We start from the raw sequence: 21,651 nt of genomic DNA on the forward strand, positions 1-21,651 counted from the left end.
TACTAATCACAAACGGCCAACCCGACAACCAAATCCCACGTGGCGCAGCACCACGCACGTGATTGCAGAACGCCGCTTGCGCTTTCTCGAAGGGTCGGAGATATGTGCTGACTGAACTACAGTAGGACTGAACAATTCATAATCGTAGGGTCAGTTGCGGATGCGGAATCACTGCCTGCTTATGTACATATTATGGTATGATGTGCTAGATGCGTTAAACAAAGGCTTGGACTCCGGTGATGGCCCGTCCCAGAATCAGAGCTAGAGGATCGTCAGTCTTGGAGAGTGACTCGGAGACACTCCGGGGGATACGTACTATGAATGTCACTCTGTCCCTCATAGGTCTGCACCACGAACAGATTGGCAACATGGCGGGCAATATGGTATTCATCGCTGGTGGCGTTGCCGCCGAAAACCTCCTGAAGTCTGCAAGGTCGAGCGTCAGTGTCGAATACAGTAAGTAGTAGAGGAGTAGGATGAAAGGCATACATCCGCGAATTGGCCAAGGCACGGTCACAGTTCTGTCGCTTGACCATCGAAATCATCTCAGGAGTGCATTTGCCGGCATCCTTCAACCGGGCTACCTGCGTCGCGGCCAGCGTACCGTACGCAGCGTCCGTCGCCGCATCTGCCAATTTCTTCTGGATCAGTTGGTACTTCGCCAGCGGGTTACCCTTGAATTGCTTCCTCTCCAGGGCGTACGTCCGGGCCCGATCCAAGCAGTCTTCAAGGGCACCCATGGTGCCAAACGCGATGCCCAGACGAGCACTGTTGAGACACGTAAAGGGGCCCGCGAGGCCCTGCACCTCCGGGAACATGTTCTCCGCGGGCACAGGGCAGTCGTCCATCTGGATCATCCCGGTGATCGAAGCGCGCAGCGCGGTCTTGTTTTTGATAGCCGGAGTCTCCAACGTGCCGGGAGGACACTTGCTGCGCTCGACGACAAATCCGCGGATCTTGCCCGTACTCTGCAGCTTCGCCCAGACAATCATGATGTCCGAGATAGGGGAGTTGGTGATCCACGTCTTGGTGCCAGACAGCAAGTAGTATCCCTTTTTGGTGGGATGCTCCCGTGCTACAGTCTCCATTGACCCGGGATCAGAGCCGTGATTGGGTTCCGTAAGACCAAAACAGCCCGCCAACTTGCCCTTCGCTAAGTCGGGAAGGAGACGATCCTTGAGCTCCTGAGTACCGAATTCGTGAATGGCGGTCATCGCCAGCGAACTCTGCACCGACATTCCCGAACGATAGCCCGAGTCTACCCTTTCGACCTCCTTGGTGATCAAGCCCGAGGCCACGGTGCTCGCCCCCGCGCATCCGTATCCCTCGATGTTGGCGCCCAGGAGGCCAAGCTCGCCCATTTCTTCGAGGATCTTGCGGTCATAGTTCTCGTTTCGGTAGGCATCTGATTAATCCATCAGAAAAGGGTCAGTCACAACTGCAGTCCCATGTTACGGACGGTGCCCAGATCCGCATACCAAGAACACGAGGCAGCAACCGCTCCTGACAGTACTGCCGAGCGGTATCTTGAATCGCCAATTCCTCCTCAGTATACAGTTCGGAAGCAACTAAGGGGTCTTCCCAGTTGAAGGTCGCATAGCCACGCTTCGTAGGGGCGAGCGAGGCGGCTTGTATTCTGTGTAGGCGGTTTGCCGTCTGGAGGTGGCGCGAGGCCGTGCGGAGCATGGACGGATTCATGTTCGAGGAGAAAGGTTTCAACCGAGAAAGGATGGTGAATGGACCGGCGAAAGACGGATATTAAAGAAGTCTGTGGTAAATGTGAGTTGCTATAAAAGGTAGACGATTTGAGTGAAGCCTAGGAGGAACAACAAGGCGCATCAAGGTCACCAAGGGGTGAGGGGGAGGAATCTCTACTGCGTGAGTGTTGCGGGGAGATGGCAGCCTCGGCAATGTCGTCGGAAGCGTTGTAGATGAAAGCTTTGGCGGCTGAGTAATAGACAGGAAGCACAAAAGCTAGAGGAGTTGATGCTCAATAGAGTGAAAAGGAATACCAAGCCAAACAAGAGTCTAACCTCTCATTAAAATAAAATTGACCTCTTCGGTTGCCGGACCTCGAACCGATTGAGCCGCGGAGAGTTGCGATTCAGGAATCGGAGAGTTCGGCTTGCCTGCCGTCCCCGTCGGCGCCTCTACCCAATCGATAAACATGTCGGTAGGGAAGACCTGCCTTTTACTGCATCTACCGGTAGGTAAGTATCTAGAAGCTCCAGGCTGTATACATGATACCTCCAGGCTCTCTCTCGGTTTTCCTCTTACGTCTCACGCTCTAGAGAGTTGCTGAGGTTTACCTCTCAACTCGTCGAGCTAGGGATACCATACATAGATCGCTTCTCACACCAGAATCAAAATAATGTGCATTCTATGAAATCTGCACCCATTGCGTGTATGCGTCCTGCGCATTTGGTGATCCATCGTTATCATAATGCTCTATATACAGCTCATCAAGCAGGCATTTGAGATTGAAGGAAATCAAAGACCCCGGTTGGGAAATACTCCTCATCAAACCCCCATAGATCGGCCATCATCGGGTCGACCGAGCCTGCGGAAAGGCCCATTTTTTGCTTCTCGGTGCCCGCACTCGAGGGGGCACCGATGCCTCGTTCTGCCGAGAGAGGCGCTACCCCTAACATGGGGGGTGGGTGGTTGAGGATAGTATCTCGAGCACCCACGGCCTGCGACCCAGAGATGCCGACAGGCTTGAAAAGAGAGGATTTGTCGTGGGAATTGTGTCCCAGAGTCTGCGAGTTACCGGCGCTCCTCTTCTCCCACTCTTCCAACCCCGTAAGCATCTTCTTCAGGCCACGCGCGATATGATGACTGAGATGATGCTCGCTGGCCCGTTTACTGCACGAAACCATCATGTCGACGATCCGTCCCACCAGTGCACGAACATATCCGACATCGATGAGCAATCCCGCCGATGCGATAGAATTCTGCTGACCGGCGATCCCGGTCGCATTACTGGAGCAGCCTTTCGCTGCAATCTTCAGTAGAAATACAGCAGCAAACGCGATCATGCTGTGAAGGTACAACGGAACCCCAACCAAGGCCCTTTCAATATCGGGCTCATCGAGAACGACCCGAAGCGTGTCGATGGCAGATCGGATCGCAATCCTTGCTCGTTCCTTCCGCTCATTCGACATAGGCCGTGTAGAGCCGGACGAATGATAGGTTCGCAAAGCGACCGAGTTCAGCTGCAGCCGAGAAAAGTGATAGTGCAAGTGCACCGCTTTGTAGGGGTACTTCCCAACATACCGGCTTTCCACTGTGTCGTCAGGATTAGCAACACGTGGGAAGAAAAGCTGCAAAGCCTTCATGGAAAACCAGTGACTTACCCAAACGTGGAATCCAGGACGACTGCCACTCCGCAAGAGCAGCATCAAATGTGTCTATTTTGGAAAACTCGCTATCAGGAACCTCCAAGTCCACATCAGGACCGAAGGCATGGTAGATGTGAGTGAGGATGATGAACAGATCAACCTGGCTATGCAGTCGCAGGTCGCCCTGTTGCACGTTCGGAGATTGCGTGAATGTGTTGTGATTCTTGATGCTCAGGTCCTCATGGATGATAGGGGGCCGCCCATAGGCGATGGAGAAATGGTGTTCTAGGGTCTATGGAGGTCAGTAGTTGGCACCAACTCATCCTCAGTGCTTGGCAGTAGGTGAAGCTCAACACATACATATAGGAGATACCATAGCCGTGCTTGCTCTATGTGTTCCGGAGAGCCTTGTGTGGCTTTTCTATAAGATTGGTGAAGGTTATGCTCTGTCGCTATTCGTACAGCATACCCTGAGAGCTTCCAGCTGACATCTGCAAGCCAAAAGGCTCCTATGCATAATGCACGTAGATCATCCAGCGTATGATGTCTGTCTAACATAGATTCCGATGCTAATTTAGCGAACTCGGTGTAGCAGATTTCATACACCCGCTCCTTGCTCGGCATGTGAAGAGCAGTCACAGCAAGGATGGCAGCAGAGAGCATCGAGGAAGAGTTGCGTACTGATGTTAGGTCCTTGTGATTCAACAAGATGCCATCCCATAAATAGCGACTGAGCAACTGATCAAAGTGAGAAAATAGTTCCTCTGCTTCCTGTGCATCCACAACTCCCCGCGATATGAAGTCCGTGACAAGAGCCCGATCCGAGGCGTGATGTCGCCCAGGAGATGTGGTTTGAATATCGCTCAACTGAGTCACCTCGTACAAGCTTCCCATGGGAGCAGTGACTAGGGATGATGCTCCGTTCTCTTCTCTGTCGAGTGAATATTGCGACTGCCGATGGACGGTGGTACTGGGTGCGCTAGGTTCATTTGTTGCGGTATGTGCAGGCTCGATGGGTTTTGTTCCTTCGGTGGGATTATGCATTGGAAAGAGCGTCTCTTCTATGGAGGCCGTTGAGTCTTTGCGATCCCGTGTTCTCGATGGTGGCTCGGCCGGCTTGCTGATGGCTTGATAGTAGGATAGTTCAGGAAGTTGAGCTTTGCGAAGCAAGTCCGTCATTGCAAGCTCTATTGCTGCCTTCCATCTGTGCAATGCGCAATGAAATGATTAGCGACCCAGGCCAATCTGACCAGCTATGCGACTAGAGGGGCATTACTCACTCTGTCTCATCGTCTAGCAATGTCTGGAGACTTTTGTTGACGACACATTCCAGCCCCATCCGGCGACATCGGTGGCATCTCGTTTCACCCTCATTCATATCACATCGAACCTTGTGCCGCTTACACTCCGTGCAGGCGCGTATTCGGCGCGAGATTTTCGGAACGTGCTTCGGACTTTGCCGTGGATCGTGCTCCGGGGTGGGATGGGCCCCCGCATCGTGAGGGGAGACGCCTGACGAAACATCGCCATTGGCCTCGAAAAAATGTCGGCTTCGCTTCATGGCGGCACCAGATTCATCGTCTCTGGAATGTGATGAACATATGGTTCGTTGCGATACGGATGAACCACGGCCACTACCGCGATAAGGTCAAGGCGGAGAAAGAAAGAGGGGTTCCGCCGCTTGGCATGGCAGCCGGTCCGTTTGAGGGAAGGTTGCAGGAGACCTGGGCGTGCACAGCAGCAGTCAGCGCCAGGTGGTGGAATTTAATGAAGGTAGTGGTGATATGGTAGTGATGGTGCAGTGCAGTCAGTGCCAAGGCACATCAACTTTCCCCTCTTTTTTAATTTCACTCCGAGGCCTAGGCCGTGGAGCCTGGCTTATGTAAAGAGACTCCGGGGAACTGCCCGCAGAGTCCTATCACGTGCCGTCTGCGTGCTTCACCCGGCCCGTCTGCGGCTAGTCCCAATTAGGTCTAATTATGACGCACGGCGCGTTCGACCGTTCGCAAAGCGCGTTTTTTATCGCGGCTCGCAACTGCCCTTCTTCTCTACCGGGCTACAATTTTCCTCCTTACTCAAGGCAAACCTTCGCTATAGCAGATCTTAAAGCAATCTGTGCTTAGATCTTAAATTCTAGTTTACCACGATACCACATCATCTAAAATGGGTATTAAAAGTGAGTGGAGTCCTTCCCACTCGCGCCGGGACGAGCTCGATGACTGCCAACTGCAAGAGCTCTGCAATGCTAACTTCCACCACCATCAGACCTCTTCTCGGTGATCTCGGAAGAAGCCCCGGATGCTGTCAAAACTGGAGAGATCAAAAACCACTTCGGTCGCAAGGTCGCTATTGTATGTACAGTCTCAATTTACCCTCACTTATGATAGGTAGCTGCTTCTGTGCCTGTGTGCGCGGCTAACCACCATGTCAAATTGCAGGATGCGTATGCTATTCCTAGGCCCGGCTTGGTACTCAATGCCCCTGGTTGTTAACAAAAATGTAGGTCCATGAGTATCTACAGCTTCCTCATTGCTGTCCGCTCCGATGGACAGCAGCTCATGAATGAGACCGGAGAGACCACATCGCATTTGATGGGAATGTTTTACCGCACTCTACGAATGGTCGACAACGGTATCAAGCCTCTGTACGTCTTTGATGGGGCTCCGCCCAAGCTCAAGTCGGGAGAATTGGCCAAACGTTTTGCTCGGAGAGGCGAAGCGACGGAAGCACACGAAGAGGCCAAAGAGACCGGTACCGCGGAGGATGTGGAGAAGTTCTCTCGCCGCACGGTACGAGTCACCCGGGAACACAATGCGGAATGTAAAAAGCTCTTGTCCTTGATGGGCATTCCATACATTGACGCCCCGACGGAGGCCGAGGCGCAGTGCGCCGTGCTTGCTCGTGCTGGGAAGGTCTATGCTGCCGCTTCAGAGGATATGGACACGCTGTGCTTTGAGACACCCATTCTTCTGCGTCACTTGACATTCAGCGAGCAAAGGAAGGAGCCGATCCAGGAAATTCATCTAAGCCGCGCGCTGGAGGGACTCGGCATGGATCGCAAACAGGTACTCCTTCTGCGCATTGTTTATGGTTGTTCTACCTTTGCTTACTTCCGGTCAGTTCATCGATCTCTGTATTCTACTGGGCTGCGACTACCTGGAACCTATCCCTAAGGTCGGCCCCAACACGGCCCTGAAGCTGATCCGTGAGCACGGGACCCTTGAGAAAGTGGTTGATTTCATCCAAAACGACCCCAAGAAGAAATATGTCATTCCCGACGACTGGCCATACCAGGATGCCAGAGAACTCTTCCTCAATCCCGATGTGAGGGATTCCGACCACCCCGACTGCGATTTCAAGTGGGAAGCGCCCAACATTGAGGGCCTTATCCAGTATCTGGTCACAGAGAAGGGGTTCAATGAGGACCGAGTTCGCAGTGGTGCTGCACGCCTGCAGAAGAACCTCAAGACCGCCCAGCAGTCTCGTCTGGAGGGTTTCTTCAAGCCGGTAGCCCGAACGGATGCGGAGAAGGCTAATTTGAAGCGCAAGCACGACGAAAAGATCCAAGAACAAAAGAAGCGCAAGAAGGACGAGGCCAAGGCTAAGAAGGAGGCCAAGGCAAGGCCCCGTGGCGCTGGCTAAGAGATTGTCTATCCGTCATTCTGTCTGCGGTGAAGGACCAAATAGAGGGCTTATGCGGAGGTTAGTGAAGGGACTATGGTATCATATGATCGGCACAGATTTGGAAGCCTGATCTCTTGCGTTGTTGGGATGCTTTTGTCGTTGGCGGCGTTCTGGGTTGGGGTGATGGTAAACATGGCAAGGCGTTTTCGTCGGCGAGTTACACCAGCATAGCATACTACGTACTGATCATAAATTAATTGTTTGTGGTAACTGTATATATGATAATTTGAGGTGCTGGACCGGATCTACTACTGGGGTTCAACCCCGCCATCGGTCGGGGAAATTGCTACCTTATATGGTACGAAAACCTGCAGCAGGTGTAGTCGCCTGTCTTAGAAGAACCAATTTGTTCGGAGACGCGCGCGCTTGCTTATAAGGCGGCAGCATATCGGAACCAGGCTGGCAGAGGTGTTTATCCAGATCGACGCTGGTTTGCTTTGTTCTCCGCGATCCGGCGGTGGTGTGATGACGACTCCGAACCATGGCGGGGTCACGCGACCCCGCGTCTACTCTTGGGGGGGGTAATTATGAGAGAGTGTGGAGTTAGCATGATGGCGTATATTAGCTCTACATTCGTTTTCCAATGTAGAAATTCCCCGTGGCTTTGCGTACCGTCTCGTCGGTAGGTGTGCATGCAGGTCGCCGACTAAATATATATCGCTGTAGCAAAGATATACTCGGATCACTGCGGCTATTTGTAAACGCCTCTTCTACACCCCCATTTCCGATACAAGAAAAACAACAAGACAGCAGAGTCAAAGCTTTCTACAGTGAGTCTATCTCGGTGATAACCATTGCGAAGGGGCGGACAAGATCGGATGATGCTCGGCCCTGCACGGGCGCTTCTGCTTCACATCGTCACAATAGTTTGAAGTACGATCACGCACTCATTCCGGGAAACGATGAAAGCGACGAGAGAGCCCATAAAAACCCGATAGCCCACTTACTCGTACGAAGCACCGTAGTAGGATGGCGAGAGCATGGCTCTTATCGCGACTCGAGGGGCAAATCCATCATTGCGCTCTCATCCGTCCCCATCCCCGACCAGCATCGGGATTCAACAACAGACACCGCGCACATCCCCCCAAAACACTTAATCCAGCTGAGATCTCCGATAGAAGCCAGTTCAATCAGACGGGACACAGCTCCCCCCCAACCGACAGCTCATAGTCCAGCGCGAGCGCCTAACCACCAACTGACCAGCGGAGGAACCACGGAATGAAGACGATCGCACGCCGGATCCCAAAGACGAGCACACGCCCCGATAGGCCAGTTACCTCAAGACTCAGACTATGGGCTACCCTTTTTGAAAAATCCCTTTTAACAATTGATGTTGCTAGGAGGGAAAAAGAGGAAGAGGAGGGGGGGGGGAGGGTAAGGAAAGGAAAAAGCTCCCCCCACCCAGTCAAGTTGATGGAAGTCTATACCTAACATCATCTCCTGCCCCTCGTGACCCTCCCAAGCCTCCCCTCCGCACGAGGCGACTGGGTGAAACAACTGCCCTCCACGGTCTCTCTATACACCGCTTTCAAGGTATCAGATCCAGCTCAATGGATGCGAAAGATGCAAGGGGCCGACCAGTCGATGCAGTAAATCCGGTCCTGAGCATCATAGCTGCCATCAGGCCCCATGAGCTTGATTGAACTGCAGACGATGGTTGGGGTGACACGGATGGGCATCATCGCCAGTTTCAGCGCGATCGCCCACACGTAACGGGCCCCCCCCCAACCGCCAAAATCTCTGATTTTCTGTCTACTAGATAATTTAGAAGCTCTAGAGGAACTCGAAGTTGCAGTAGATCTCAGTAATTTGAATGGTCGATTGGAATGCAACGAAATTGTGAGACTTGGGTTGCAGGATCGAGGGTGTGGAAAGCAACACAACGTCGCGCCCGACTGGAATCAACAGGATTGTTGATAACAGGGGTCAAATCAGGTCGGAGACATTTATACAATACATCAAGCTATAGAAGAGCCGTTTGGAATGTGCATCAACTACTTTTCGAGGTAAAAAAGGGCAGGTGAAAGGGGAAGATGGCGGGGGGAACAGAACGCGTTAATGTCGAGCAGTCGGATCATGCGCGTGAAGAGAGTGAGTAGAAATCGCAGCTTGAGGGAATGCTGGCTGGTCGAACCCTAGAAGCCAACTCAAGACATTTACTTCTGAATCATACTATCTGACCACAGTCCAACAAACAATTTACCATGTTAGAAAAAGAAAGAAAAAAAAGAAAAGAAATAGATAAACGGGAAATCCTAACGAAGAAAAAAAAATTCAACTAGCAGAAAGAGGAGAAAGACTTGACGTGTTGTGCTCGTCTCTCGTTTCTGCTTGCGAGAAAAGAGCAGAGTGATCCTGTGTCAACACCCGCTGCCCTATAAAGCGCGGATGCCCCGCGGCCCTTCCACCCCTTCCCTCGTCGATTGCTTTTCTCTTCCTTCTGCCACCGACTCGCCATCTCCCCCTGCTTGACTTTGACGTCTGTCGAATATCTTCTGTGTCTAGCAATCATCTTCTATCATCTATCTACCTCTTTCATCAATTTCTCCCTCCCTCTTCAACAAGATGCCTCCCAAGAAAGCTACCACCTCCACCGGCGCGCCCAAGAAGTCCGGCTCGAGCCACGCCTCTTACCGTGGTATGTTTTGACTGATCTTCCTCCACCACCACCTCGCGCTAGGTTAATTCTAGCTTCATTTTTGTCGCGGACGACTGCTGATTCGATCAATATAGATATGATTAAGGATGCTATCCTGAATGTGAGTTGATCACGCTATTCCCGGTGCGCTGTGGGATGACGGGCGCTGGGTGGGAACTTCCCCGACCGTGACACGTCGACACGGTGCTTCATTGTTCCCCACGCCCCATCAGGCACTGTCTTGTCCCATCCTAGCTGGATCGCTAACCTTTCCTTCAACAGCTCAAAGAGCGTAACGGCAGTAGGTAAGTTGAGTCGTGTTTCCCTCACCACCGCTAGATGCAGGGGCCCGCCGCCTCAGCGACGTGGCAACCCGGCACAACCTCGCTGTCGCGATTGAAGCTGACTCCTCCCTTCCCACAGCCGCCAGTCCATCAAGAAATATGTTCTGGCCAACAACAAGATCGCTCTCGCCTCCACGGCCGCTTTTGACAGCCAGTTCAACAAGGCCATCAAGGCTGGTGTTGAGAAGGGCGAGTTCACTCAACCCAAGGGTAAGTCTATCCGTCGCGCGCGTTTCTTGTAGCCTCTTTCTTCTCTCGCCAATGTCGAAGTGTGCTTCTACGCTTTGCCTCTCACGCGTCTTTGTTTATCATTGGCGCACGCCCGCTGACGCGTCTTATCTTCAGGCCCCTCCGGTCCCGTGAAGCTTGCCAAGAAGGAGGCCGCCCCTAAGCCTGCTAAGGTGAGTAACCGCTGCATCCCTGTAGCTGATCAAGGTGACTGACTCCATGATAGAAGGCGTCTGCTAAGACTGCTACCAAGAAGACTACCGCCAAGAAGAGCGAGAAGTCTGAGAAGGCCGAGAAGCCTGAGAAGACCGAGAAGACCGACAAGGCCGAGAAGCCCAAGTCCACCACCAAGAAGTCCACTGGTACCACCGCCACCAAGAAGTCGGTTGGCAGACCCAAGGCCAACACCGCCAAGCCTCGCAAGGCCTCGACTGCTGTAAGTACTATCATGTTGCCCTTTCACCTGCACGCTGGATGCTAACTTCACAGCAGGCCCCGGCCGTTGTCGATCAACCAAAGGTCACCAGCACGACTAAGTCGGGCCGCGTGACCAAGACAACGGCCAAGCCTGCAGAGAAGAGCAAGAAGTCTACTACTACGGCGAAGAAGGAGAAGGCTTCCACCAACTAAAGAAGTCTCTTTGCAATCGTTTTGAGCGACCTGGTTCTTTTTTGGCTTTCCTATTATCTTCGCGATGTGCCGTCGGGGTTTTATCTTTTGGGTCGTGTCCCCTTCCTTCGTTTGTAATTTTTTTTTTCTCTCGGCCACAGTTCTCCTGGATGGATGGGCTGATCTTTTCTGGGATTTGCTGTGGACTGGTTACTCGGTCGTTTCTTTCTCCATGTTGGTCGGGTCGGCGTCTTGCGGTGGATTTTGCAACGGGATATGTTATTCAATTGCGTGCTATGCTTTGTACGCCAGTCCAAGGACGGGTGCTACGCTGTGGAATGAAATCACTTGTCTAGTTCACTGAGATGCATTGTAGTGATCCAGTTGTAGATGCTCAAGGAATCGGCTTCGCAGCGCGAACACCCCGGAACCCCGAAGACGCTATGATCAAGCCCTCCGATCCAGTAACTCATGCCACGGCTCATTGGCAAACAATGGTGCATACCATAATCTAAGGTTGAATCCTTTGCCTGTCAAAGCGATTATCTACTATTCGGATCGGATGGTGGAGTCTCTCTTTTCCTCGTTGACACTTGACACTGGACAGGGTAAGTATGGGCAACAGTTTCGATACGCGAATTACTTACTGGCGTATTATCCATACTCTAGCGCGCACAGCAAGTGTATTGCTTCAATATTCTTAGCTCCCCCCCACCGAACTTCAACCCAAATTCACCAAAAATAGGAATTTACTTTGGTAGGAGTTAATCCGCTTAGTCAGTTGCTCGGCTCGCAGACTTGGATTGTTGTTGTTTTTTTGAGACTTGATAGTGCTAAGTTTGGTGATGATGATGGTCTGAGATGCTATGCTTGATAAGTATACACTAGTAGATTGGAAGGGCTCTGGAAGCAATGGGAAGGTCTTATTTCGACCACGGGTGTCTTGCAGGGGCATATTCTTGAAGGTCTAGAAACACGAAGGAAGCAAGTAGTTCAAGGACTGAGGCTTTCCCGTTCCGTGCGGCTGGCGGGTTTGCCGTCGCCCGATGACTTGCTTGGGTGCGAGGTTGACATTGACATTGACACCATGCAATTCGAAGGGTGTCGTCGCTATCGCTCAAGAGATTTAAACCTGCTCGTTTTGGGATTTGGCTACTCAATAGTGAGTAGCATTATTGCGTCCAGGAGGAGAAGGATGAGGGGAACAGATGATGATCGGGAGGGAAGGATGGAATGAGGGGGGTGACGTTGGGATTATTCGGGTCGTTGTCGATCATTAATCAGTGCACTCAGGGCATCAGAACGAGCTGGAATAACTCGGTTTCTTCTTGAAACTCTACCGTAGATACCAACCGGCATTACGGGGTACGGAAGGGTTTCTGGCTGACACGGTAAAAAGCTTCAGGTAGATTGGTATATGAGACCGTAGTATGGGAAGAGAAGCTCATTGTTTGTTTTGGTACTGGCATAGCTAGACAGACAGCCCTGAGACGGTACTTCTCGCCGCCGCCCCCTTTTGAGACAATAGATGTATATTGGCCGAGATGAATAGGCTGCCACGATTCCTGGTTCTTGGCTGCGTCGAAGGTCAATCAGGGGCTTGCGGAGGTTGAAAAAACTGGGGGTATTTGTATGTATACATGTTATCTTGTATTGACTTCCCCTCCCTGCTTTTCAGGTACGGATGCGGGTTTAGAATTGCCGAGTGACACGGAATTTGATTTGAGAAAGAGGATTCAATTGAGAGAGATCCGTGGGCACGGATTAGGCCTCTGGTGCTACTTAACCGGGGCATTGAAGACTACAGTATCAGTATATCATGAATCATGGGTGCAATAGGGCAAAAGGCTGGGTGGAGCCGGGCATTAGTAAATTCCACCCTGACGATTAATGATGCATGCTGTCAGAGATCAGGTTGCATGTACTGTACCTATTGTGTACATACATACAGTACAGTAAGTGCGTGCTTTTCAACCGTTGGCTTGATGGTTGCTTGTATAGAGGTGTAGACTTATTTGGAATGGTGTGTTGCTTGCAGCATGGTAAGGAGAAGGCGATAAGAGGATCACGAGTGTTGTGCTGCCCATACCTTCTACTTCCTCGAGAAAGTGACGTTGATGTCTTGCAGAGTGCCAAGGATCCCATCTTCTTTTCTCGGGCGCCAGTGGAAGCATCAGTTCCTGCCTGACAGACAACCGGACAGGATAAGATTGGGGTGATCTGTGAGAATGAGCTTGACAAGATCAGTCTGTACTCCGTAGCTAATCATTAAATGGAGAGGAAATCATCAATGGGTTAAGATCCCTGATGTATGTATGCATCTCTCTATCTATCTCCCGACCTGCAGGGGAGTCCCGACTCCATCCAGCATCGTCCATTGCGTATCGGATCGGAAGTTGGTAAGAAGAACTGGTAATGACGCGGTACCAGCCCTGACGGAGTGAGAGAGAGAGAGAGAGTGGGAAAGCTGAACAAAGTGGAGCTGCCCACTTTTTTTTTCCCCTGCTTTCTAATTCTCTTCTGGTTAACTAGTAACTAGCAGAATGAATGAATTAATCCTTGTAATTATAGCAACAATCCAGTTCGAATCCAGACACTGACTGACTGACTGACTGACTGACTGACTGACTGTTCCCAACTAAGTGTGACACAGAAAGGGGGAAAACACACGAAAGAACCAGCGAATTTCTGTTCTGTTCATCGTCTCTCTTTTCAAGGGCTCTTGAGTTCATCCAATCGGTAACCATACCATACGGTCTACTCCCCACGTTTTGTGGCAGTTCCACCGGAATTACGAGGCCGTTTCGTCCCAAGAATACACTCACACTCACACTCACTCCAAGTCGTCGTTGCTCTCTCTCTCTCTCCTTCTCTCCCTCCTCCCTCTCTTCTCTTCCTCTTCCCTCTTCTCCCTCCCTCTCAGTTTTCATTCTCTCTTGCTTCATCGCCCATCCCACAATCCGCCTACGTCCCTCTCTTCTTCCCCCCCCACTCTCTTCCCTTCCCTCTACCTCTCGGTTATCCCTCCTTTAGCTTTGGATCTTGTTCGTCGTCGCTCTGCCTGCATTTGCAACTGATACCCCCGCCCGCCCTTCTACCCGTTTCCCTCGCCGCCCTGTCCACCTTTCTTCTGAGCGCTCTATCAATTCGCTTCTTCGGCCGACTCTACTTGCTTTCGCCTTATACCCTAGGACACACATTAATCAATAAAGTGCTTGTCCTCGCCTTCGATTCGGGTTTTTTCCAACTCTAGGTGGTTTACCTGAACATGCCTATTAGCCGTTGAAGGACTTGCCGCCGGCTGGCCTCCAGCTCGATCTTAGGAACCGTGTTACTTCTTGTATATCGACGACTGCCATTGATCGATCAGACTTCTCCGGACTTGCCTCCTTCCTTCTTCAGTCAACTCCTCCCTTCCCTCTCATTGCTAAGCCAAGAAGGGCGTTCCGGCTCCCAGTAAACAATCGACGCACGTCACTAACCACCGCCGTCTCTCCCCCTCCCCCTGCTGCCCTGTTCTTATCTCCGCCTCCTCTCCGGGAGTTCGACCATCGGATCATGCCATCGTTTTCCAACGACGTCGCCGCCTACCCAACAGCCACCGTCACGGCTACACACCCTCGTTCATTCGACCCACCCCCAGGCAAGCCACACGAGAAGAACTCGGTGGGGAATACGTTTCTTTGGACGAACTGGCCCAATGGCGACGCTCATCATCTCGACACCCCTCCGAACGATCGCCAACTCATGAACGGAAGCGCCTATTCTCTGAATGGCCCGCGATCCAGCGCCAGCTCATATACCAGGGATCTGCCCCATTCGAAAGACGGTAGCATGCATTCGTTAGGAAATGGTTCAGCCCGAGATCCCAAGGAGGGTGGTCGACCCTCGGCGACCCTGGAGCGGAACCTCTCTGATAAATCACTGGACACAGTCACCGGGGCCGGCTCTCCGACGGCATCGATAGCAAGTCAACAGATCAACGGAACACTAAACTCCCGATCGCTCAATGGAAAGCCCTTGGTCAACGGAGACTTCCACCGGCAATCAACCGACGAGTTCCACGCTCCGGATTCCGCAGGCAATGCATCGGCGACCCGATTATCTACCTCTCCACCCGACGACGCTGGCCGTCTATCCCCCGACCCCGACCGATTATCTCCGTCACAGAAAAGCCCCCATCGCTTTTCCTCCCCGCCTGCGCCGGAAATTGGGACTACCCCGGATCAAAGCAATACCAGTCTGCGACATCGACACACATTACAAGTGCCACGCACGACGAGCGGGCGCCGTGGTAGTCGTGATCAGTCAGAAGATACCGCTTACAGCAGCGGTCGCTTGTCTCCCACGACTGGAACCCGACGACCATCCTATAGCCTGGCTCGACGGGCCACTCGAACCAATCAGTCGGAGAGCTTACAGGACGAAGCAGCTCCCGACGAAGATGCAGCCCGCTGGGCAGAAGCCATTAAACAGAGGCGGGCTTCGAAGCGGAGACGTCGCGATGAAGATGATGACGAACGTGTCATCGTGGGAACAAAGGTCGACCAGAACCACGTGAACTACGTGACTGCGTATAACATGTTGACCGGAATCCGGTTCACTGTCTCGAGGATCAATGCCAAAATGGATCGGGAGTTAACTCCCGCGGATTTCGAGGCGAAACACAAGTTCTCATTTGATATGTATGTCTCGACAGGTGTCTTCCTCGCCCGCCCACTGACTGATATCGAACAGCACCGGTAACGAATTGACCCCTTCTGCCAAGTACGACTTCAAGTTCAAGGATTACGCACCCTGGGTTTTCCGTCACTTGCGAGCAAAGTTTCGACTCGATCCAGCCGATTATCTGATGTCGCTCACAAGCAAGTATATTCTGTCGGAATTGGGATCTCCAGGTAAAAGTGGAAGCTTCTTCTACTTCTCTCGAGACTACAAATACATTATCAAGACCATCCACCACTCGGAGCATAAGCTACTCCGGAAAATTCTTCCGGAATACTACCGGCACGTCGAACAGAACCCAAACACCTTAATCTCTCAGTTCTACGGTCTTCACCGTGTCAAGATGGCTTACGGGCGCAAGATCCACTTTGTCGTCATGAACAACCTCTTCCCACCACACCGAGATATTCACCAGACCTTTGATTTGAAGGGTTCCATGATAGGTCGTGATTTGCGCGAGGAGGATCTGGAAAAGAACCCGAGGGCGACCCTGAAGGATCTGAATTGGGTCCGGAGGAACCGCGAGATACAGTGTGGCCCGTCGAAACGCGACTTCTTCCTCGCTCAGCTAAAGCGAGATGTCGAACTACTCAAAAAGCTTAAGATTATGGACTACTCACTATTGGTGGGTATTCACGATGTGGAGAGAGGTAACGAGGAAAAACTCCGGGACAAGACCTTGCAGGTCTTTCAACCTGGCGGCGATCGCGAAGAAGATGCAAACCCCAACATGTTGATGCGCACACCGTCTAAGCTAGAGAACGAACGCAAAGCTCGAGAGCTGCGCATGCTCATCAAGCGCGAGCGGCCAGTACCGCTCGACCAAGCAACTGCGAAGATGCCCGATGAGATCCTTGACGAGCGGAAGTACCACGTCTTTTACGCCGATGATGGAGGGTTCCGCGCTACTCATGAGAATGGACAACCCGGAGAAGAGATCTACTATCTTGGTATTATCGACTGCTTGACCCACGTAAGTTTTCTATGGCCGTCAGTTCTGGTATGCTACACTCAAATGCTGATGAACCATACAGTATGGCATGGTGAAGAAACTCGAGCATTTCTTCAAGGGTCTATCCCATGATCGCACTCAAATATCACCCATCCCTCCGGAGAGCTACGGAGATCGTTTCATCAACTTCATCAAGGGTATCACCATGTCAAAAGAGGAGGCACAGCGACAACGGGAAGCCAAGGCTATGGGAGAACCGTCTGCGGACCGAACACCTTCCGTCGAACAGACCATGCAAGCAGCGGAGAAGGAGGCGTCTAGGGAAGCGTCCATCGTGCAGCCTCGAACGCTGACCACGGTTCGGGATCCAAATGACTCCGGTGTACTTGCACCTTCGACTCTTCCCATTGTCGAAGAAGCGGGAGAGGCCAGTAGCCTTGGGGGCCACAGCTCACATAGCCGCCATGGCCCACCGGTTCCCGAGAAGGACCTGCCCCCCATTCCCTATCAGAACGGTGTCCCTGTATCCGGAAAAGGGAAGGGAGTTGTTCGTAACGGACAACCCGACATGGTTTCGGTCTCTGGCAGACAATAAACCCCTCCGTTGCTGATTTTGAATCGCCTTTTCATGATATTTTCGTTCGCAGCTCTGCACGCTTTCGCATCATACACATACCCTGGCGCCACGGATCCTCCGCTTTCCTGCACGCGACGCACCCTCACCCATCCACATCATTCCTATAGTCCTCATGTTGCCACGAGTGATGTTAATCCCAATGCACCATCGGGCGCCGGCCCCTCTGGTCAGAATCCCTGTTTTCGACATCTTGAATGCCTTCTACTACCCTATCTTGGTGATTATAACTCCGAAACTCCGGGCGTGCGGTATTGTCCGCTTGACTCAAAACATTCTTTTCATCATTCCCACTCGGCATGACAAACCATATCAGCTCATGTCCACTATCTTTCATACCGTCATATCGACCACACCACTCTTTATATCTCCTTATGTCTTTTTTTTTTTTTTTTTTTTTTTTTTTTTCTTTCATTTTTCTTCCCATTGTCTTGTTTCGTGGTATAATTCTCATGACTCTACCACATTCAAGGGAGCATGTCTGAATACATCGGACTCACCGGCACCTGGACATGTCTCCAAACCCTTCTTACTTTCTCCTGTACCAAATAGTTTCTCGTCCCCCATTTCATCATTGATGTTGTTCCATTTGTTTAATGTCCACAAGGAACAACCACTGACCACTTCGCATTGGGTCTATCGCATCCAACTCGTTCACTAACCGACCAAGTTTCCTTATCCCGTCTCTGTATCTCAGGCAGCACCCTTTCTAACTCTCACTATAAGAGGAGTAAGTAAAGGCGGCTGTCATCTGCAGTCAGCTTTTCTCATCATCGTCCCGGCAGTCGTTGTTTGGTTTACCTTAATATCGCCTGTATACACATCGGAATTGGATGGGACTAAGCGATTGAATCTCTTTTTATCCTTTTGTGCGTGAGCAGGTTCATTAAGCGGCTTAATTGATTTGATTTGACTACAGTTGTATATTGCTGAATTCCCCTGCTCTGGCTTGCGATTCGTCCTTGTTTCGTGAGTTTTCCGTGCTGTTCATTCCCTCTAGAAGACTGATTGATCGATTGATCGAGTGGATGGGTTGATAGAAGATGTGCATCAGGCGCAGCCCCAGCAAAGCAAAGCGCAGCAAGTAGACAATTGATACCAAAGCACTGTTTTGTGGTTTCCTTCTATCTGATGCGCGGGTTCTATCTTTGCGTTCCAGCTTGCGAGTGATGTAGCACATTGAAGGTGATAGAAGCATGAGTAGCTATAGCGATCGACCAGCCAGCCCACCTGCCATATCATACAAAAGAAATCTTCAGCGAAGACCCTAAGGAGGGCTCGCCCCCTGGACCACAGTAGAAGAAGTCGACAAACAGCAATACTAGCTAGGTCCCGGTGTCACCCGTTCCTGGAACAACCCAAATAAAGATAGAAGAGAAGCGTACCTCGACATCCTTTTTGTCTTACAGTAGTCTACAAAGCGAGAACGAGCATCCCTTCAGTTCTAACCCTGAAGCATACAGCCCACAAGCAATCGGACCACTGGCGGGCGCCGGAAAGCCAGAGGAAACAGTCGAGGAGATTCGAGTTCGTACCTAGTTGGTAGTTACTTACTATATTCTACCTTGTCTATGCGGTATAAGTGATGTCGTGTCTTCTCTGGGAGTAATCAAGGCCATAGCAGATAGCTGAAGCAAGCAACGAACTTTGATCCTGGGGGTTCAGCTGGATGGCTCGATCGATTGAGTAGCTTTTTTGCCAATCTTGCAAATGAGAATTCTGTTCTCCAGGCTGTTAGGAAATTATAGGAGAGAAAAGATAAGAGCTAAGGGTCGAAGGATAAGGAAGCAAATAAGAGCCAGATTCCCTAAAGCGAAACCTTGAATTTGGAACCATATTGGGGGTAATGTAGAACGACGAAAAGCATGGGCTGGTAAGCGAGAAGCGAAAAGAAACCCTTCCAGAACGCCCCTGTGAATGCAATTTTTTGTTGCCACCGTTGGGGAAAATAAAGACGAAAACAGAGCCTTGACCTGGAACCGAGTATCGAACATCCCGCTAGCATCTGCGGCGATGTTGATCCAATTGCTGAAAATCGACACAAAAAGAATATAAAGCAGGAGACATAAACCAGAAACCCGCCGAGCCAACAAACGCCGATGGAACCGATCTTCGTGATTGAAAGTACAAAAGAAAATAACTGGATGAAGTCCTCCGAATACCCGAATGATAGATAAAACAATTCTTCATTATAAATGATAGGGAGAAGGGAAGAGCGTGATCTTGCGTAAAGTTGAGTCCGGCGCGTTGGCTGATCGCTCGTTGCTTGTTGCCAGTAACAGCGCATGCCAATTAGGAAAGGATGTGAGGTGAGGTGAACTATCGGATACATTTTTCGAAGTATGAAGCCTTGCGGAGGAGCGTTAGCTAGAGTTGCTGTTGTTTACTCTGCCTTGCCTTGAGTGACCTTCGCTGCTTGGATGGCCGACATCTTCTGAGTCCACCCTTGAGTAGGCTGAGGTTTCTTGATGGTACGAAGGTCGTCGGTGGAGAAGCCCGATATGCGCATGTTGTACTGACGTTCCAAGACTAGCTGCAGGTCGCGAATCTCCAGAGTCGATGAAGGTCGCAATTTGGCGATGCGGCAAGCAGAAGTAACCACATCATCCACGAAGTCGTCTGCCATCTGGAGGATGAACTATGCAAAATCAAGTTAGCGGATTGATGGAAAGAGCGTCTTGCGCAATTACGGGTAGCTCTGTTTACCTCTTCAGCATCAGGAGTCAGGCCTTCACCTTCGCCACCACCAGTGACCTGGCGAACAAGAATGTCCAGCATCTTCTTGCTTAACACTCTCTGACCCTCGCCCTCGAGAACGTAGCCAGGGTGTTTCTGGATGGCAGGCTGGTTCATGACACCCACTGCCGCGTGGCTGGGACCACCAGATAGCGTAGGGCGTGCCGGCGCCATGTTGACGGGTTCTGGGGTAGGCACATTTAGGTTTTTGGGAATCGCCATCGTGTTTGTGCGCGCCGGATTCTCGGTAGAGCGGTTGGGATTATAACCTTGAGGATGGGCGTGAGGATTGGCAGCCGCTTGGACCATATTCTGCTGCGGAGGCATAGTGTTGGTGTTAATGTTGTTGTTGGAGTAATTCTGAGCAGCTTGAGCCATAGCAGCCTGCTGCGACAACGGGCGAGGCGGCCCAGGAATCATTGTCTGCGGTGTCGGGGTGGGAGTAGAGGTATCAGGGCCTGGGCCTGGAACTGGATTGAAGGAAACCTGGGAGCCAGGCGGTCCAGGCTGCTGTTGAATGGGAGGTGGGATTTGTTGTGGAAGAGGCTGTTGCTGGTTAGGTGGTGGTTGCTGAGGAACAGCGCCAACGGCAGGCGCGGGACCGGGACCGGGACCGGGAACGGTGGGTGCCTGTCCAGGCTGAGAGGTGGAGGGGGACATAGCAGTCTGTCCAGCTTGATTGCGCGCGGCGTTGACGGCCGAGTTGATGGTGTGCGGGGCGGGGGTGGGAGCTTGTCCAGGGTGAATCTGTCCCGGAACACCTGCTGCTGGGGCTGGGGTCGGGCCAGTCGGCGTCGGCGCCGGCGCCGTCCCTGGTTGGGGTTGTTGCTGAGCCGACACATGCTGCTGAACGCCAGCCCTCTGTTGCTGTGACTTGAACATCTCTTGCTGTTCCTTGAACTTCGTAAGGAAGTCGCTCCCCTCCCGGTACAGCTTCTCTGCCGCCAACTGGCGACCCTTGAACTCTCCTACCTCTTCCTGTGTCATGTTGCCTGCACCCTGCCGTTGGGCGAACTGCTGACGGATATCCGCAATGCGAACCCGACCAATCTCTTGCTTCTGTAGGGCGATCCCGTACCGGAGTTTGGCTTCGGGTAGCCATGTCTGCGCTTGTTCGTTGCTAACGTTGGGAGGAAGGAAGAATTGCAAAGTGTTGACCTTCTGCTGGATCTGCGGGAGGAGTTGACTAAAGTTCTGAGGGTTCACGGACTGAGCCCGTTGAACTGGCTGACCCGGCTGACCTGGTTGAACCGGCTGAACCGGCTGACCCGGCTGTGCAGGGGAACCTGCTTGCATCTGCTGCTGATGCTGCTGCAGTTGGCGACTCTGCTGAAATGCGCGCATGCCTTTCATGAGGGTCTGAGAGATCTGGGCGAGCCGCGCGTGAGCCTGCTGATATTCCGTAGATTGCGGGTCGCGGCCGTTGAGAAGTTCCCAAAGATTTCGGACTAATTGAGTGTGTTGAAGTTTCTGCTGATCGTTCAGATGAGGCAGTTTCTGGACTTGATCTGTTCGGATCAGATTCGAGTGCTGCGGCATCATAGGCTGAACCGGCGGGCCCTGCGCCTGCGCCTGCGCTTGAACTTGAGCCTGCGCATGGGCCTGAGCAGCCTGCGCCTGAGCTTGTGAATTGTCCATGATATTTATATCAGTCTTCTTCGACTGAATTGGTTTCTGGATGGAAGGGTCTTCGCGGGAAAAGATGGGCTAGGTGAATGTAACGGTCGAGCGAAGCCGGGTGGAAATGCGGAGGCACGCGT

General features: G+C 51.9%; 8 protein-coding genes across 8 annotated transcripts; 4 read left to right on the top strand and 4 right to left on the bottom strand.

Annotated features, from left to right (window-relative positions):
* Positions 1-157: 157 nt before the first annotated feature.
* Positions 158-1,986, bottom strand: BO97DRAFT_406782 (acyl-CoA dehydrogenase). The gene is made up of 4 exons (XM_025695490.1): positions 1,479-1,986; positions 490-1,405; positions 317-426; positions 158-261 (listed from the first exon to the last, which is right to left on the bottom strand). The coding sequence occupies exons 1-4, from the start codon at positions 1,696-1,698 to the stop codon at positions 215-217; spliced, it is 1,293 nt and encodes a 430-aa protein (XP_025549675.1). The 5' UTR covers positions 1,699-1,986; the 3' UTR covers positions 158-214.
* Positions 1,987-2,391: 405 nt separating this feature from the next.
* BO97DRAFT_406784 (Zn(II)2Cys6 transcription factor) lies at positions 2,392-5,169 on the bottom strand. Its single transcript, XM_025695491.1, has 4 exons — positions 4,622-5,169; positions 3,702-4,545; positions 3,357-3,633; positions 2,392-3,286 (listed from the first exon to the last, which is right to left on the bottom strand). The coding sequence occupies exons 1-4, from the start codon at positions 4,900-4,902 to the stop codon at positions 2,463-2,465; spliced, it is 2,226 nt and encodes a 741-aa protein (XP_025549676.1). The 5' UTR covers positions 4,903-5,169; the 3' UTR covers positions 2,392-2,462.
* A 231-nt stretch (positions 5,170-5,400) lies between these two features.
* Positions 5,401-7,210, top strand: fen1 (multifunctional nuclease RAD27). The gene is made up of 5 exons (XM_025695492.1): positions 5,401-5,517; positions 5,607-5,692; positions 5,780-5,784; positions 5,845-6,406; positions 6,462-7,210. The coding sequence occupies exons 1-5, from the start codon at positions 5,505-5,507 to the stop codon at positions 6,981-6,983; spliced, it is 1,188 nt and encodes a 395-aa protein (XP_025549677.1). The 5' UTR covers positions 5,401-5,504; the 3' UTR covers positions 6,984-7,210.
* Positions 7,211-9,585: 2,375 nt separating this feature from the next.
* BO97DRAFT_393806 (histone H1/H5 family protein) lies at positions 9,586-10,865 on the top strand (the record flags this gene model as incomplete). The annotated part of the gene is made up of 7 exons (XM_025693945.1): positions 9,586-9,663; positions 9,759-9,784; positions 9,946-9,968; positions 10,087-10,217; positions 10,353-10,408; positions 10,462-10,671; positions 10,728-10,865. Exons 1-7 carry the CDS (start codon positions 9,591-9,593, stop codon positions 10,863-10,865), a joined length of 657 nt encoding a protein of 218 aa, XP_025549678.1. The 5' UTR covers positions 9,586-9,590.
* Positions 10,866-14,096: 3,231 nt separating this feature from the next.
* On the top strand, positions 14,097-17,202 carry BO97DRAFT_121141 (1-phosphatidylinositol-4-phosphate 5-kinase). Its single transcript, XM_025689971.1, has 3 exons — positions 14,097-15,529; positions 15,582-16,542; positions 16,604-17,202. The coding sequence occupies exons 1-3, from the start codon at positions 14,403-14,405 to the stop codon at positions 17,114-17,116; spliced, it is 2,601 nt and encodes an 866-aa protein (XP_025549679.1). The 5' UTR covers positions 14,097-14,402; the 3' UTR covers positions 17,117-17,202.
* BO97DRAFT_121158 (uncharacterized protein) lies at positions 17,147-17,942 on the top strand. The gene has a single exon (XM_025689972.1). It carries the CDS (start codon positions 17,271-17,273, stop codon positions 17,814-17,816), a length of 546 nt encoding a protein of 181 aa, XP_025549680.1. The 5' UTR covers positions 17,147-17,270; the 3' UTR covers positions 17,817-17,942.
* Positions 17,943-18,780: 838 nt separating this feature from the next.
* BO97DRAFT_121170 (uncharacterized protein) lies at positions 18,781-19,808 on the bottom strand. Its single transcript, XM_025689973.1, has one exon. It carries the CDS (start codon positions 19,485-19,487, stop codon positions 18,963-18,965), a length of 525 nt encoding a protein of 174 aa, XP_025549681.1. The 5' UTR covers positions 19,488-19,808; the 3' UTR covers positions 18,781-18,962.
* BO97DRAFT_121174 (putative transcription initiation factor TFIID subunit 12) lies at positions 19,344-21,614 on the bottom strand. Its single transcript, XM_025689974.1, has 2 exons — positions 19,862-21,614; positions 19,344-19,793 (listed from the first exon to the last, which is right to left on the bottom strand). Exons 1-2 carry the CDS (start codon positions 21,527-21,529, stop codon positions 19,539-19,541), a joined length of 1,923 nt encoding a protein of 640 aa, XP_025549682.1. The 5' UTR covers positions 21,530-21,614; the 3' UTR covers positions 19,344-19,538.
* Positions 21,615-21,651: the final 37 nt, after the last annotated feature.

The sequence above is a fragment of the Aspergillus homomorphus genome, assembly GCF_003184865.1.
Source record: "Aspergillus homomorphus CBS 101889 unplaced genomic scaffold BO97scaffold_28, whole genome shotgun sequence".
Lineage (NCBI taxonomy): Eukaryota > Fungi > Ascomycota > Eurotiomycetes > Eurotiales > Aspergillaceae > Aspergillus > Aspergillus homomorphus.